The sequence below is a fragment of the Balaenoptera acutorostrata genome, chromosome 11 (genome assembly GCF_949987535.1).
Source record: "Balaenoptera acutorostrata chromosome 11, mBalAcu1.1, whole genome shotgun sequence".
NCBI classification, from domain to species: Eukaryota; Metazoa; Chordata; class Mammalia; order Artiodactyla; family Balaenopteridae; genus Balaenoptera; species Balaenoptera acutorostrata.
The window spans coordinates 106816668-106830816 of NC_080074.1; the positions used below are offsets into that span (position 1 = coordinate 106816668).

Below are 14149 nucleotides of genomic sequence, written 5' to 3' on the forward strand. Positions count from 1 at the left end.
CCTTCTGTCATCTTCAGCCTTCGCCAGCACAGGCTTCGACCGCCACACTTCGCCCGTGTTCAGCCCCGCAAACCCCGACAGCTCCGTAGAGGACTGCTTGGCTCACCTCGGGGAGAAGGCGTCGCAGGAGCTGAGGGCGCCTCTGCTCGGGGCCTTGCAGACGCTCCTCAGCCGGTGAGTCCCCACGGCCTCTGCGTGCTTAAGCCTCCGTTTTAGGTGAACAGTGTCACTTCTTTTCTCGCTTACTTGTCTTCACTTTTTCTTTTTTTGCTTTCCCAAATCATCTCTGTTTGCGTTTTGAGCAGTGATTTAACTGTTCCAGCATGAATTTGACCGTTTGTGTTTACTTGTTGGGCTGTCAGGTTTCAACAAATGCTTTCACCGGTTGTAAACACAAGCTGTTTCACTTGTGCTGACCACTTTTTACCAGCACTCCCTCGTGACCAGCGTAAGTGGAATGACTGGGGTTTTATTCATTGTACTGCGGGATTGACATTGTGTCTGTATTTGGGGCGTCCCGGATGTTGGTACACTTTCGGGTTGCACACCTACCTGTGGAACTGCTGCCACATTCCTACTGTGGGAACTTCTTTCCTAGCTGTCGTGCTGGCTATTAAAGCCAAAGGCAAGAAGCTCATCGTGAAAGTATATTAAGTAGAACCAAGTCATTTATTGTAAATCTTAAAAATTTGTTTCCCTTAATTCTTTGATGAGAATCATTAACAGATTGGTATGAATTGAAAAAAATGTTTGGTTTAATGAAGATTGACGACTAAAACAAGGTGAAGACTGTTCCTTCACTCAAGGGGCCAACATTCAGATGCCAAATTACTGTTGTAGTAAAGTAATCCCTTACTTTCACAAAGGCAAAGCTTTTAGGTTACCGTTTGTTAGAAGAAAGCAATTTGGGTTTAAGGATGATTCAGTTTGTTTCCGCATATTTTGGTGACATGAGCAAATGTAAAAATCCCAGCTATACGTAAGAAACAGTGAAATGAAAGTCATATTTGGATTTTCGTAACTTTCTACATAGAAAGTTTAAAAATAAACGTGGACAGAAGGTTCTGGGCGTGGGAAGTAGAACCGAGACAGGAAATTTGGAGGCACAGCAGTGGCTGTCAGAGTGTCGTGAGGAGGTGAGGGGGGTGGTTAGGCCCGCGCCACTCTTCTTAAGCCAGAGCAGCCGTACTTGCGTGTAGTTTGTATATTGAGCTTTCATCTTAGATTTGAAGGAGCCTACTGTGTGGCCAATACAAACATAAAGAACTTGTAAAAGCGGTTGGGACTGGGAGTAAAGTAACTGAGAAGCATAAGGCAAAAAATGGTCTCCAGCTTTGATGCAGACTATTTGCGTCAAGTCATTTCACTCTATCATAGCTTCTCTGTTCATTTCAACTTTACTGGGATATTATGAGCTCTCCGAAGAACAGCATTATAGTTTTATATATGTACAATGTATGTGAAGAACAGTATTATACTATATATGTATTTGGAGTCCTTTTCATGATCTACAGGACAAATTGATCTTTTCACTGCAAAGTAAATTATATTTTAAAAAATACAGTCTTGGATGAATATTTGTTTTGTTTTCCCCAAAAGCTTAACAACTTCAAAAAGTTATTAATATCCTGAAAATAACTGATGATGAACTAGAAGTATAGTACAGGTTGATGGCAGTATCTTTTAAGGTGGAAAATACCACTTATTCCCCCAAACAGTTTTGTTAAAGTAGGGAAACTAATCCTGAACTCTTCATACAGCCAAGCATCAGCAATCTGAAAAGTTTTTCCCCTGGAATTCCCTGGCAGTCCAGTGGTTAGGACTTCGCCATTTCACTGCCAAGGGCACAGGTTCGATCCCTGGTTGGGGGATCTAAGATTCTGTGAGCTGCATAGTGCAACCCAAAAAAAAAGAAAGAAAGAAAGAAAAGTTTTTCCCCTCCTCTTTCTTCTTTGCTGAATTCAAGTAGCTCATTAGATAGGGCTAATTTTTTAACTACTTATTTTTCTACGTTTAAGATTTCCTTTGAGTGTTTTAATCTGCTGGATCTTTTATGTGCATATATGTGTGTACGTATAATGTTTCAAATCATGTTTCATTCTGAAGGATGCTAAAGTACTTCAGCCTGATAGACTCCCCATCAGGACTCGCGTGGCACACAGCGCAGCAGGCAGTTCAGGAAAGGACGTGAAGGGACTGATGCACGCAAGCAGAGCTGCAGGGAGCAATAGGCAGGTTAGACAGTAGCGTGTCTGCTTCAGGCCTGTGTTACAACCACGTAGTGTGTCGCCCGGGTCTTCAAACAGTTCTACGCTTACTTTAATGGCAGTGCGATAGCAGGAAGCTCGCACATAACATCTTATTAAGACGGTCATCCCTTGTATCTTAACTCCTTCAGTGTCACTGTGCTGCTACGTTATATTGACTTACAGAAAAGAACGATACGTTTGTCATCAGAACTGTTTTCTGAAACATCTAGAGCCACACGCTGTCCAACAGATAAAATGCAGGTCACATGTATGTAATTTAAAATTTTCTAGCAGCCACATAAAAAGATTAAGTACAGATTTTAAATATATTTTATTTAATTCAGTGTGTTAAAAATATTATAGTTGGAACATGTATTTATTATAAAAATTATTGGTGAGTTGTCGTAGGTTCTTTCTTTTTAGCAAGTCTCTGCAGTCTGGTGTGTTCCTCAGTAATACTGAGGATTATTGGACCTCATTACCCTGGTCCAGATGCTCGTTAGCTACATGGGGCATCAGTGTGTCGTGGCCCATTTCAAAATCCTGACTTGGAATAGGAGCAGCGGCGTGTGCTTTGGAGCCAGCACTAATTGGGTGTGAATTCCTATTCCTCTGTTGCTGCTTGCAGCCCTGTGGATCTGGGACAGTCTATTAGTTTTTCTGAGCTTCAGTTTCCTAGTATGCAATAGAATATAAAACACAAACGTATAAAAATATAAAACATAGCAATAGGCTACCAGTAAGTGTACCTGTTATCAATCTTAAATATTCATAGGCTGACGAGATCACAGACCAGGGTGGTCAGAGCAGAAAATGCCTTTGGAATGGATTTTAAAATCCTATAAAAGCAAGGCTCCTCACCTTTTTTACATATATGTTAATTCTTTGCCAACAAAAGGTGGGGGTGGGGTGGGTAGGTAAATCTTTACTAAATCTGTTATCCAAGAGCCTTGGTGCCTTCATGTGTAAGTTGCTGTGGAGTGCCTTTGTCGTTGGTGTTAATTTGCACACGGGCCCACGCTGAGAACGCAGCACTCACATCCCCTCAGAAACGCGTGTCTGTGTAACGGGAATAATCAGAAGGAGAGCCTCGCCCCAGGGTTGGGTGTCACGAGACTCTAGGTTAAAAATAGAGCTCATTTATTGACCTTGCTTATTCCAACTTCTTATGTCCCCAGTTTGAAAGGTCTTCCAGTGACAATGTCTCTTTAATTTTTAAATATTTTACATTTTTTGCCTTTAAAAAGTTTAACTTGTTCTTTCAATTTTATTAATGAGATAATTTTTGTCATTTGTTATTATTGATTCTGTATTAATAACCCAAGTGTTTATATTTATCTGCAACGTAGAAGCCTTGTTGGATAAGTTTCAAGGAATTGTAAAAAATTTGTTATTATATATTTTTCTCTTCCTATGTTGTAAACTGCTTTCCCAAGCTGGTAGCATAAATCTCAGCCTGTAGAGAATGCTTAAAGAAAAATGCATACCAAATGTTAAAAGCCATGTCTCATAGAAAACTATATGTTGAAAAATCTGTGTTACTTTAGCAAAAAGTTCAACAGCAAAGTAGTGACTGTATGTTTATTCATCTGGAAATTTAGAATTTTCCTTCTTTGTGACACAGACTTTTAAAAAAAATCTCTACAGGCCATTGACATATCAGGCATATCGGGAATGTACACTGGAGACCACAGTTCATGCCAGCGGCTGGAATAAGGTATAAACCAAGTTATCTTTTCTCTTACAAGATCTTAGTGTGTTAGTGATGAAGTACAGGAGGGATTGTTAGCATCGTATAAGAGAAAACTGTTAGAGCTTGTTGTTCAACGCGTAAATCCGGCTGTGTTGTGCAGTGTTTCTGATTAAGGCTGGCGCAGAACCACATGCCCCGTAGCTGTGCCATCTGCCTCCCCGTCTGCCCTGAATCCCCATGGTCGCTTCATTTCTCTGCCTTAGATGCGACGTTTCTCTCCAGCTGGTCATTTGTTCACAGGTGAGTATGTTTCGGGGGCACAGCTTCTTGTGGTTCTTACAGGGGTAGCCCCAGTTGTGCTGATAGTGTACCATCTGAGCATTACGGCCATCCCTCGGAGATGGCAGAATGAATTTTATTAACTTCCGTTTTGTCGTTTAGTTAGCTAGTTAGGGCAGGTGATTAATCAGGAAAAAAAACAGTTAAAGTACTTGCTTCAGACCCCTTGATTAATCAGGTGATTAATCAGGAAAAAAATAAAGTACTTGCTTCAGACCCCTTGACTAGTAAATTTTGGAACCAGCACTGGAGCTGAGATCTTTGGATTCCAGCTTCAGTGTTCTTCCACTGTACCATGCTGCTGGTCCATTGTCTCAGGCTGTATTATCCACTTATCACCTTGACGACGAGGCCGAGTCTCAGGGGAGGCAGTATGGGGTGGTCCAGCTCACTGAGGAGGAAGTCTGGCCCTTAGTGATGTGGTGCTAGGGATGAGAAAGTCCAGTACAGTTATTTTTATAAATAGCCACCTCTACTCAGAATTGTCACTACTATGAGCCAGACTGTGTGACCTTATGTACCTAATTGATGTATATTATTTTTACTCACCTTAATACAGGCTTTGGAGGCATTATAGCATAATCATTAGCATCATAGGCCTGTAATCGGACTTGTTTCAGTATCAGCTTTGCCACTGACTAGATGCATATCTTTGGACAGGTGAATTAAGCACTTGAAGTCTTAATTTTCACATATGTGAAGTGGAGATGATACTACTAGCTTCAGAAGTTTTATTAGAACTGAGTGACATAATGTGTTGTTCAGTGCTTATTTTAGTGCAGTGTCTGGCCCCATAGTAAGCACTCTGTAAACAGTGGCTATTATGTTAGATTTAACACATGTAACCTTGTTACCAAATAGTCACTATTATGGAGTTTTAGTATGTTACTTAGCTGTAAAAAATTTGTTAAAATATCTGACTGTTCCATTCGCTTTCGTGGAAAAAAACAAACCTCTCATAAATAAAAACGAGCTTTCTTAGTATGTCAAACAACAAATATTTAGATACCTAATATGAGTAGCCTTCTCCCCCTATTTTATGTTCTTTTCCTGTCACCCTTGTCTAGGACTGTCACAATCAACTCTCGTATGTCTCCCTGCCTTCCCCCCCGCCATCCTATGCTTATCCTAAAAAATTGGAGTAAACCCCAGTCTTCACTCTCCCTCTTCACCCATCCTTTTTTCCCATTCCCTGCTTCATTTTAGTCCCTCATCTTGCCAAGGTTGTGGCTTGAATACCTCATGTAAATGAAGCATGCCAATTAGAATATGACTTGCTCTGATGAATCCAGTATAACTCTCCTAAGTCCTTTAGGGCTAAAAAGAACCTGGCTTATTATGATAGGAAACTGAAATGCCTCTTTCCACCCCAGTCAAAATCAGATTGGCTAATTTAAGCAATTAGCCCATATTTTGCACTTTATATTTTGCATGAATGTTTGCAAAATTCTGATATAGCATCATTATATGAATATGGCTATCTGGTAAGTACATAAGACTCAAATGAAAAAAATGTCCACAAAGCATGCCAAGTTTCCAAACTGAATGTCAGTTCATCTGTATAGGGATTTTAAAAGCATCTTGGTATAATGCTTTTTAAATAGATCAAAAGAAGTGGAGGAATAAAGCTGTCACAAAACCCATATTAATAGAATGATTTTTTTTAAGTACATGTATAAATGTAGGCTGTATAGTATGTATATGCCAAGAAAAATAATTGGAATGTATGCCAAAACATTAAATAATCCATAGTAGTTATCTCAGAATTGTAGGTTATTCTTTAGTTTTCTTTTATTTTTCCTCATGGGAATTGGTTTTCCTATGAACTTACCTGCTTATAGAAAAAGAGGAGAATGGCCATCAAAGGGAAAGGCTAGAGTGTTAGGGCACAGTGCTCACATGTAATAAACCGACTTCAGAGACACGGTAGCAAAGAGGAGTGAACTATTTGCCTTGGTTAAGTTTTACTGGCATATTACGTCACTCATCTTTTAAAATCTTTCATTATTAAAATGTCAGGCGTGCACAAAGCGGAGCGAATAATTTAACAAACCCGTGTCCGTCACTCAGCCTCGGCGGCTTTCAGTATGTGTCTGGTCTTGTTTCATCTGTTCCCCACACTCTCCCCCTAGATTACCTTGAAGCACACCTTATAAATGCATTAGTATGTATTTCCAAGGATAATTATATCCCTTTTTTAACAACTGAGAATACCATGATTACACCTCAGATATTAACAGTCATTCTAATATCAGGACATAGTCTATTCAGTATTCAGATTTTCCCAGTTGTTTCACAAAGGTATTTTCCTAAGCTGATTTGTTTGAATCGAGATCCAGACAAGGCTCATGCATTGTATTTGGTTGATATGTCTCTTGTCTTTAAAAAGTTTTTTGAAATATAATTCATATACCATAAAATTTACCCTTCTGAAATACACAGTTTAATGGTTTTTAGTACAATCACAGAGTTGTGCAGCCATCTCCACTGTCTAATTCCAGAACATTTTTATCTTCCCCAAAAGAAACCCCGTACCTTAGAGTGGTCACTCCCCATTTCCTATTCCTTCCAGCCCCTGGCCATATGGCTTGACTCTGTCTCTATGAATTTGCTTGTTCCGGGCATTTCATATACATGTGATCACATAATATGTGACCTAAGTCTCTTAATTTGCAGACTTACTCTTCCTCTTGGGTTTTTTTTTTTTCTTCTCTAATTCCTTACAGATTATTTGTTCTGTTAAATTTTCTACCCTCTGGATTTTATTGACTGCATCACTGAGATGCCAGCTAACATGCACAGCTGACCCTTGAACAATGCGGGGGTTAGGGGCACCGACCCTCCCTCCAGCCGCAAGTCTTCATATAACTTAAAGTTGGCCCCCCTGTCCTCAGTCCCTCCATACATGCAGTTCTGCATCTGCGGATTCACCAAACTGCGGATGGGGTAGTACTGTAGTATTTACTGTTGGGAAAACTCAGTGTATCACTTATAGTTAGCCCTCAGTATCCGTGGTTCCTCCAGTTCAGACCCATGCTGTTCAAGGGCTGACTGTATCCATCTCCTTTCCATTGGTAGGTTGCTCTAGAGGCCTGATCATATTCAGGTTTAATCTTTGTGGCAAGACCGTGTCAGTGGTGGTATTCTCTATTTCCTGTGGCATCACACTGAGTGACACATAATGTCTGGTTGTCTCTTAAATTTTATTTTGAAGCAGATATTTCAGAGGCATTCAAACCTAATCAATGGATTAGGTTTAGATAAAATTTGTGGGGTGTGACATTTACTAGAATTGCTGAGACATAGAAGGGTTAAAGAGTAGATTCATGGACCAAAAATTATCATCACAGTATTTTCCTGGAAGGGATTCTTGGAGCTATAAATTGGTATATGTCATTTCTGCACCAGGCAAGCTCATATGTTCTTTAGTAGAAGGATAACACTGTTAGCTAAGTGCATATAACCTATTGGAGGAAGACACCACGTGGTGTATATGGGGAGACAGAGAGTGGAGATAACCTTTTCTGATGGTCAGAAGAACCTTAGCATCTACTGCAGAAATTATTGAACAAACAAATAACTTACATGAGTTGTGCGATTACTGTTACCCAGTAAGGAAATGACTTACAGAAAAGAATTCAAAATGTAAGATTGCTTGGTTGCTTTTTAGTGCTAGAGATAGAAATAGTGGGACCTTTTAGGAATGGATACTTGGGGATCCAGTTTTATTTTAACATTATTTTAATACTGTGGGAAGTGAAGTACAAAAAATGTCAGGTGGGGGCTTCCCTGGTGGCACAGTGGTTGAGAATCTGCCTGCCAATGCAGGGGACACGGGTTCGAGCCCTGGTCTGGGAAGATCCCACATGCCGCGGAGCAACTAGGCCCGTGAGCCACAATTACTGAGCCTGCGCGTCTGGAGCCTGTGCTCCGCAGCAAGAGAGGCCGCGATAGTGAGAGGCCCACGCACCGTGATGAAGAGTGGCCCCCGCTTGCCGCAACTAGGGAAAGCCCTCGCACAGAAACGAAGACCCAACACAGCCATAAATAAATAAATAAATAAATAAAAGTTTATTTCAAAAGTGTTGTTTAAAAATATATATATATCAGGTGTACACATGATATAAAATGCAGAATTGATGGAGGTCAGTTGTAGAAATACTCATGAAGCTTTGTGTGTGATCATAGCAATTAGAGGGCAAGTGGGTATGAGTACATAAAGACAATTAAATTATAAAGTGTAGTGGGTCCTTGAAGATAGTGTGTCACATAGGTGAAGCACACAGGACATGTATAACCAAGAGTGTTGTCAACCAAATAGAAGATGTTAGTCTTGAAAAAAGAAGTTTCTGCACTCACTGCATTTCAAGAAAGATGTAATTGGGATGGAGAAGATCCAGGAAAGGATAACTTAAATGATACAAGCAGTGGAGGAATTGCTATGTAAAGAACGGACTAAAAAATTAGTAGATTTCAGCGTAAAAAGTATAGTGAATGAGAGGGAATATGGTTAAGGACTAAAGACAGTAGTGAAAGAGGATTACAGATTTATCTCTAGATTATTACATAGTAAAATGGGGGCAACTACATTTGATACATGAAAGAGGTAAATTTGGAACAAATAAGAGTATTATTTTTATATAGCAAGTATGAAATATTTGCAACTCATTTTTTAAGAGGTAATAGAGCTTAAACATGAATAACTTTAAAATATGCATGTTCGTAGATTATTATGGGAAATGAGAATGTTTTGAGGTATGGAACGTCCCAGGCCTTTGGAGTTGGTGTGACGTGAGTCTGCAGGGCTGGTTCAGAAGCTCCTCTCCTGCTCCAGCTGAGACAGAATACTAGGCTGGATGAACAGCCGTGTTCATTTCTGTTTTCAAAAGTGATACAGGTTTCTGATTGTAGAAAAAGCCTAACACACAGTCTTCTTTATAGCCCTATACCCCTCCATTGGTGCTAAGAAGGGGTTTTTACTGCATTTTGGGCTGGAGTTCTTTTAGAATACCAAAAAGTGAAGATGTGTGTTTTTTGCATTTTTCTTTCAGACTTTGATAGACATTCCTTCAGGGCTGCTTTTACTTAAAAAAAAAAACCCAAAGAATATTAGTAAGGATATAAACTCATTGTCTTTTCTGTTTGTCCTCTTCTGCAGAAATGTGTTGTAATCCCTCAGCTATGACCTTGGCGGGTCGGTGACAGGAAACTGGAATTGGTTTCATTTCCTTTCACGGTCCTTCCCAGTTGTGTGGAGACCTCTTGATGTTTTACACAGAAGAGATTGCATGCAGATAGTTAACTGAAAGTACTTAGTTCTTTTCAGTATGCAGGGGGCTTTTTTGGAAGGAAAGGGACTCTAGTTAGTCTCCAAAATAAATTTTTATGATTTTAAAATATTGAGCCATAAGGTTATTAGGAGTGATAATAACACTTCTGGTTTTTGATGACTTGTATAAGATAGCTCATAATTTTGAAAGTTCTTGTTTTCAAATAGAATAAAAGCACATGGTACAAAATGCACAAAGTACAGAAGACATACACTTGAAAATACTTCCCACCCTTGTCACCACTTACCTAGTTTTCCTCTTTTTAGGCTACCACTATCACCAGTTTCTTAGGTATTTTTCAAAAATACTATAGGGTTATACAAACGTGTGTGCAGATGTTTTGTTCTGTTAACAATAATGTTAATAATGTATCATTATTGTACATACTCTCCTTTATCTTTTTTCACTGAAAGTAAATCTTGGTAATTGGGCAGTGGACAATCTTATTCTTTTTTAACAACTACTTGATATTTTACTGAATGACCAAAATTTGGTCTGTTGGGTTGTTTCCGGTCTTTTGCTATTATAAATAATGCTTTAGTGAATTTCCTATACATATGTTGTTACACACGCACACGCACGCACACACACACACACACACACACACACACACACAGGCCCAGTTGTTTTCATATAATATTATTTCTACCACCCTGTGGTATAAAACATACATGTATTATTCTCAAAAATTCTAGTAGGGGTCACTATTTTATTTCCTTTATTATGATAAAAATGGAGTTCCATAATGATGCACTGGAGTGTATTTTCTAGCAGTAGAACATATAAAATGAACTGTAAGAATTTCAGTTTGTTTTTTACTCTCTCATCTTTGCCTTAAAGGTTTTGGTGCCTCTGATTTTGCTACGGCAAATGCTTTTGGAGTTGACAAGACGTGGTCAAGAACCTTTGAGTGCATTGCTGGAGTTTGGTGTGACTTTCCTGGAGGACCATGCCGCCGAGTACATCATTCAGCAAGGTGGCTGGGTATGCGCTTTCAAGTTTTTTTTGTTTTTTTTAATCTTCTTAAAAGAAAAAAAAAAATTAAGCCCCTCATGGTTGTTTTCAAAAGCATAGGTTAAATATCATTAACATTATTGTTCAGTGTTATTTAATATTGTGATTGGATGGTGATCAATGGAAAGACTATTCATGCAGTTTAAGTTAAACTAAGATTTTACTCCTAAATTCACATATGGTTTTTAAAAAAAAATTTTATTTATTTATTTATTAGGTTGCGCTGGGTCTTAGTTGGCGGCAGGTGGGCTCCTTAGTTACGGCACATGGGCTCCTTAGCTGCGGCATGCGGGCTCCTAAGTTGTGGCATGTGAACTCTTAGTTGCAGCATGCATGTGGGTTCTAGTTCCCTGACTAGTGATCGAACCCGGGCCCCCTGCATTGGGAGCGCGGAGTCTTCACCACTGTGCCACCAGGGAAGTCCCCATGTGTGGTATTTTTAAGTGGTTATAATTATGAAACATTTCATACTAGCAAAAAGTATATAAATAACTTCTGTGTACTTAGTATATAAAAGTATATAATAACATATACTGAGAAAAAATATATAATAAGTATATAATAACTTTTATATACTTACACTTTAGAGGTGAGGAATAATAAATGAACACCTATGTATTTACTCTCCCAGTCGAAGAAGAGAACACAGCCAACACTTTTGAGTCTCCTTATATACCCCTCCTAGATATCCACATGTTCCTACCTACTTCACAAGGACAACTTCTATTCTGAATTATAGTTTTAATATGTATATATCCCTAGACAGTATATTATTTTGTATGTTTGGAACTTTATGTAAATAGTGTCATATGTATTCTTCTGTAACTTGCTGTTTTCATTCAGTGTTGTATTCTTAAGATTCACCTAGGTCATTGTTTCTCAACTTTTTTTTCATTATCACCCCCCTAAGGTTCCTCTTTAGACATTTTTATCCTTATCATCTCCCTCCTCCCCATGTGAAATTTTAAAAGCACAGATATAAGTCTGTTTATGAACTGGGGCCTTTTGGAGGGCCACAGGCCTTTGTAATATCTAAGATTGCTCACATCTCCCCAAACCAGTTTTAACCCTTGACTTCATCCCCTTTGAGAACACATGATCCAAGTTGATGTTTTGATGGGCGTTTGGTTTCCATGTGTAAATATGTCACAATTTATCTGTAGTTTATTTATCTACAGGCTTGCCAGTAGACATTTCTCCCTTTTTGCTGTTGGAAAGAGTCTCATCCATATGTGCAGGAGTTTCTCTGGGTATTTACTTGGGAGTAGAATTTCTGGTTCCAAGAGTATAGACATGTTCTAATTTACAAGATGATGCCAAAGCGTTTTCCACAGTGGTTTCCAGCTTGCCCTCTGTCAGCAGCTTATAAGAGTTTTTCTTTATAAATATGAGAATTTTTGTTGTTGTACCTTCTCCCCAACACTTAATATTGTCAGACTTATTAATTTTAAAAATTATTTATTAAAATAAGATTATTTAGGAATAATTTTATTTTTTTAATTTTTTTTTTAATAGACTACTTTTTTTTTTTAAGTATTTATTTATTTATTTATGGCTGTGTTGAGTCTTCGTTTTTGTGCGAGGGCTTTCTCTAGTTGTGGCAAGTGGGGGCCACTCTTAATCGCGGTGCGCGGGCCTCTCACTATTGCAGCCTCTCTTGTTGCGGAGCACAGGCTCCAGACGCGCAGGCTCAGTAATTGTGGCTCACAGGCCCAGCTGCTCTGCGGCACGTGGGATCTTCCCAGACCAGGGCTCAAACCCGTGTCCCCTGCATTGGCAGGCTGATTCTCAATCACTGCGCCACCAGGGAAGCCCAGGAATAATTTTAGATTTACAAGAAAGTTACAAAGATAAAGCATCCCCACATGCCCTTCACCCAGTTTCCCCTAGTGTTAATGTCATGCATAACTATAGCTCCTTTGTCAATTTGCATTTTCCACATTGACTTCATATCCAGCAGATTTGTCCAACTATCTTATTAGCCTGATTATCTCTGGGCTCCTTTGGGTTTTCTACATAGAAAATCACACCATGTGTGAATAATGTCAATTTTTTTTCCTTGATGAGTCTATCTTTTTAAAAGAATGTATGGCACTAGTCAGCACCATATTAACAGAAATGGTATTAGAATCCATCCTTGTCTTTCCTGATGTTAACATGAGTTAAATTTCCTTTCATCGTTCCACCATTTAGTTGTATCAGTCCCAATGAGTGAGGTTGGCCTGTACTTTTTCTTGTTTGGTTTCAGTTTTAAGGGTGTGCTAGCTTCATAAAAGAATTTAGAGTTGGGAAGAATGGTTCCTCCTTTTCTGTACTCTGCAACAGTTTGTATGAGACTCAGATCATCTGTGCCTTGCTTCCTATAACATTCCTTCAAAACCACCTGGTATTTTCTTTGAGGGAAGGTTTCTGTTTTTTCTTGTCAACTTTTGATAATCTTTCTAGAATATTATCCCTAAATTTTCAGATTTGTTTGCATAGAGCTATCCATATTTCCTTTGTTTGGAGGAAGGTACAGTGGATTTTAATTTTTTTAATTCTCTTACACTACTTACTTTTTTAAAAAGTTTTCTTTTGGAGAATTTTGTATATAAAAATAGACACGAGAGTGTAATGAACCCCCATCACTTAGTCCTAGCAATCATTAATTTACTGCCAGTTATGCTTTATTCACATCCTAATCACTTCCCCTTTTAATACAGTAGTATTTTGAAGCAAAATCCAGACATCCTATAATTTTATCTGTGAAGATTTCACTATGGATCTCTGAAAAGTAAAGGTTCTTTTTTTATTTTAAATCACAATACCATTGTCACATCACAAAAAAATTAAAAATAATTTCTTCATATCATCAAATATCCTGTTAGCATTCAAATTTCCAAATGTTTCAAAAATATCCTGTCTTTAAGTCTATGCAATGTGTGGGTCTGTAGTTCCTTTTTTATTTTATTTTATTTTATTTTTATCTTTGGCTGTGTTGGGTCTTCGTTGTCACGTGTGGGCTTTCTCTAGTTGTGGCGAGCAGGGGCTACTCTTCGTTGTGGTGCACGTACTTCTTACTGTGGTAGCTTCTCTTGTTGTGGAGCATGGGCTCTAGGCATGCAGGTTTCAATAGTTGTGGCTTGCGGGTTCAGTAGTTGTGGCTCACAGGCTCTAGAGCGCAGGCTCAGTAGTTGTGGTGCACGGGCTTAGTTGCTCTGCGGCATGTGGGAGCTTCCTGGACCAGGGCTTGAACCCGTGTCCCCTGCGTTGGCAGGTGGATGCTTAACCACTGCACCACCAGGGAAGTCCCGAGGCTTATTAATTTTATTTATTTTCTCAAAGAACCAGTTTTTGGTTTTGTTGATTTTCTCTATTGATTTCCTATTTTCAATTTCATTGATTTCTGCTCTCTTTTTATTATTATCTTTTCTTCTGCTTACTTTGGATTTAATTTACTCTGCTTTTTCTAGTTTCCTAAGGTGGAGGCTTAGATGATTGATTTTCGATCTTTCTTCTTTTCTAATATATGCATTTAATGCTGT

The 14149-nt window shown here is 38.8% G+C and overlaps 1 protein-coding gene across 6 annotated transcripts in view; it reads left to right on the forward strand.

Moving 5' to 3' along the window:
* BCL2L13 (BCL2 like 13) overlaps positions 1 to 14149 on the forward strand; it is a 69521-nt gene that overhangs the window by 41394 nt on the left and 13978 nt on the right. For 2 of the 6 annotated variants that reach the window (XM_057556370.1, XM_057556369.1), the window contains 3 exons: positions 18 to 174; positions 3897 to 3966; positions 10452 to 10595. In XM_057556370.1, coding sequence (XP_057412353.1) covers positions 18 to 174; positions 3897 to 3966; positions 10452 to 10595 — 371 coding nt within the window. Of the gene's footprint in view, positions 1 to 17; positions 175 to 3896; positions 3967 to 4102; positions 4243 to 10451; positions 10596 to 14149 lie in introns of those variants that run through there. The other 4 variants (XM_057556373.1, XM_057556371.1, XR_009009694.1 and 1 more) reach the window with 4 other exon arrangements.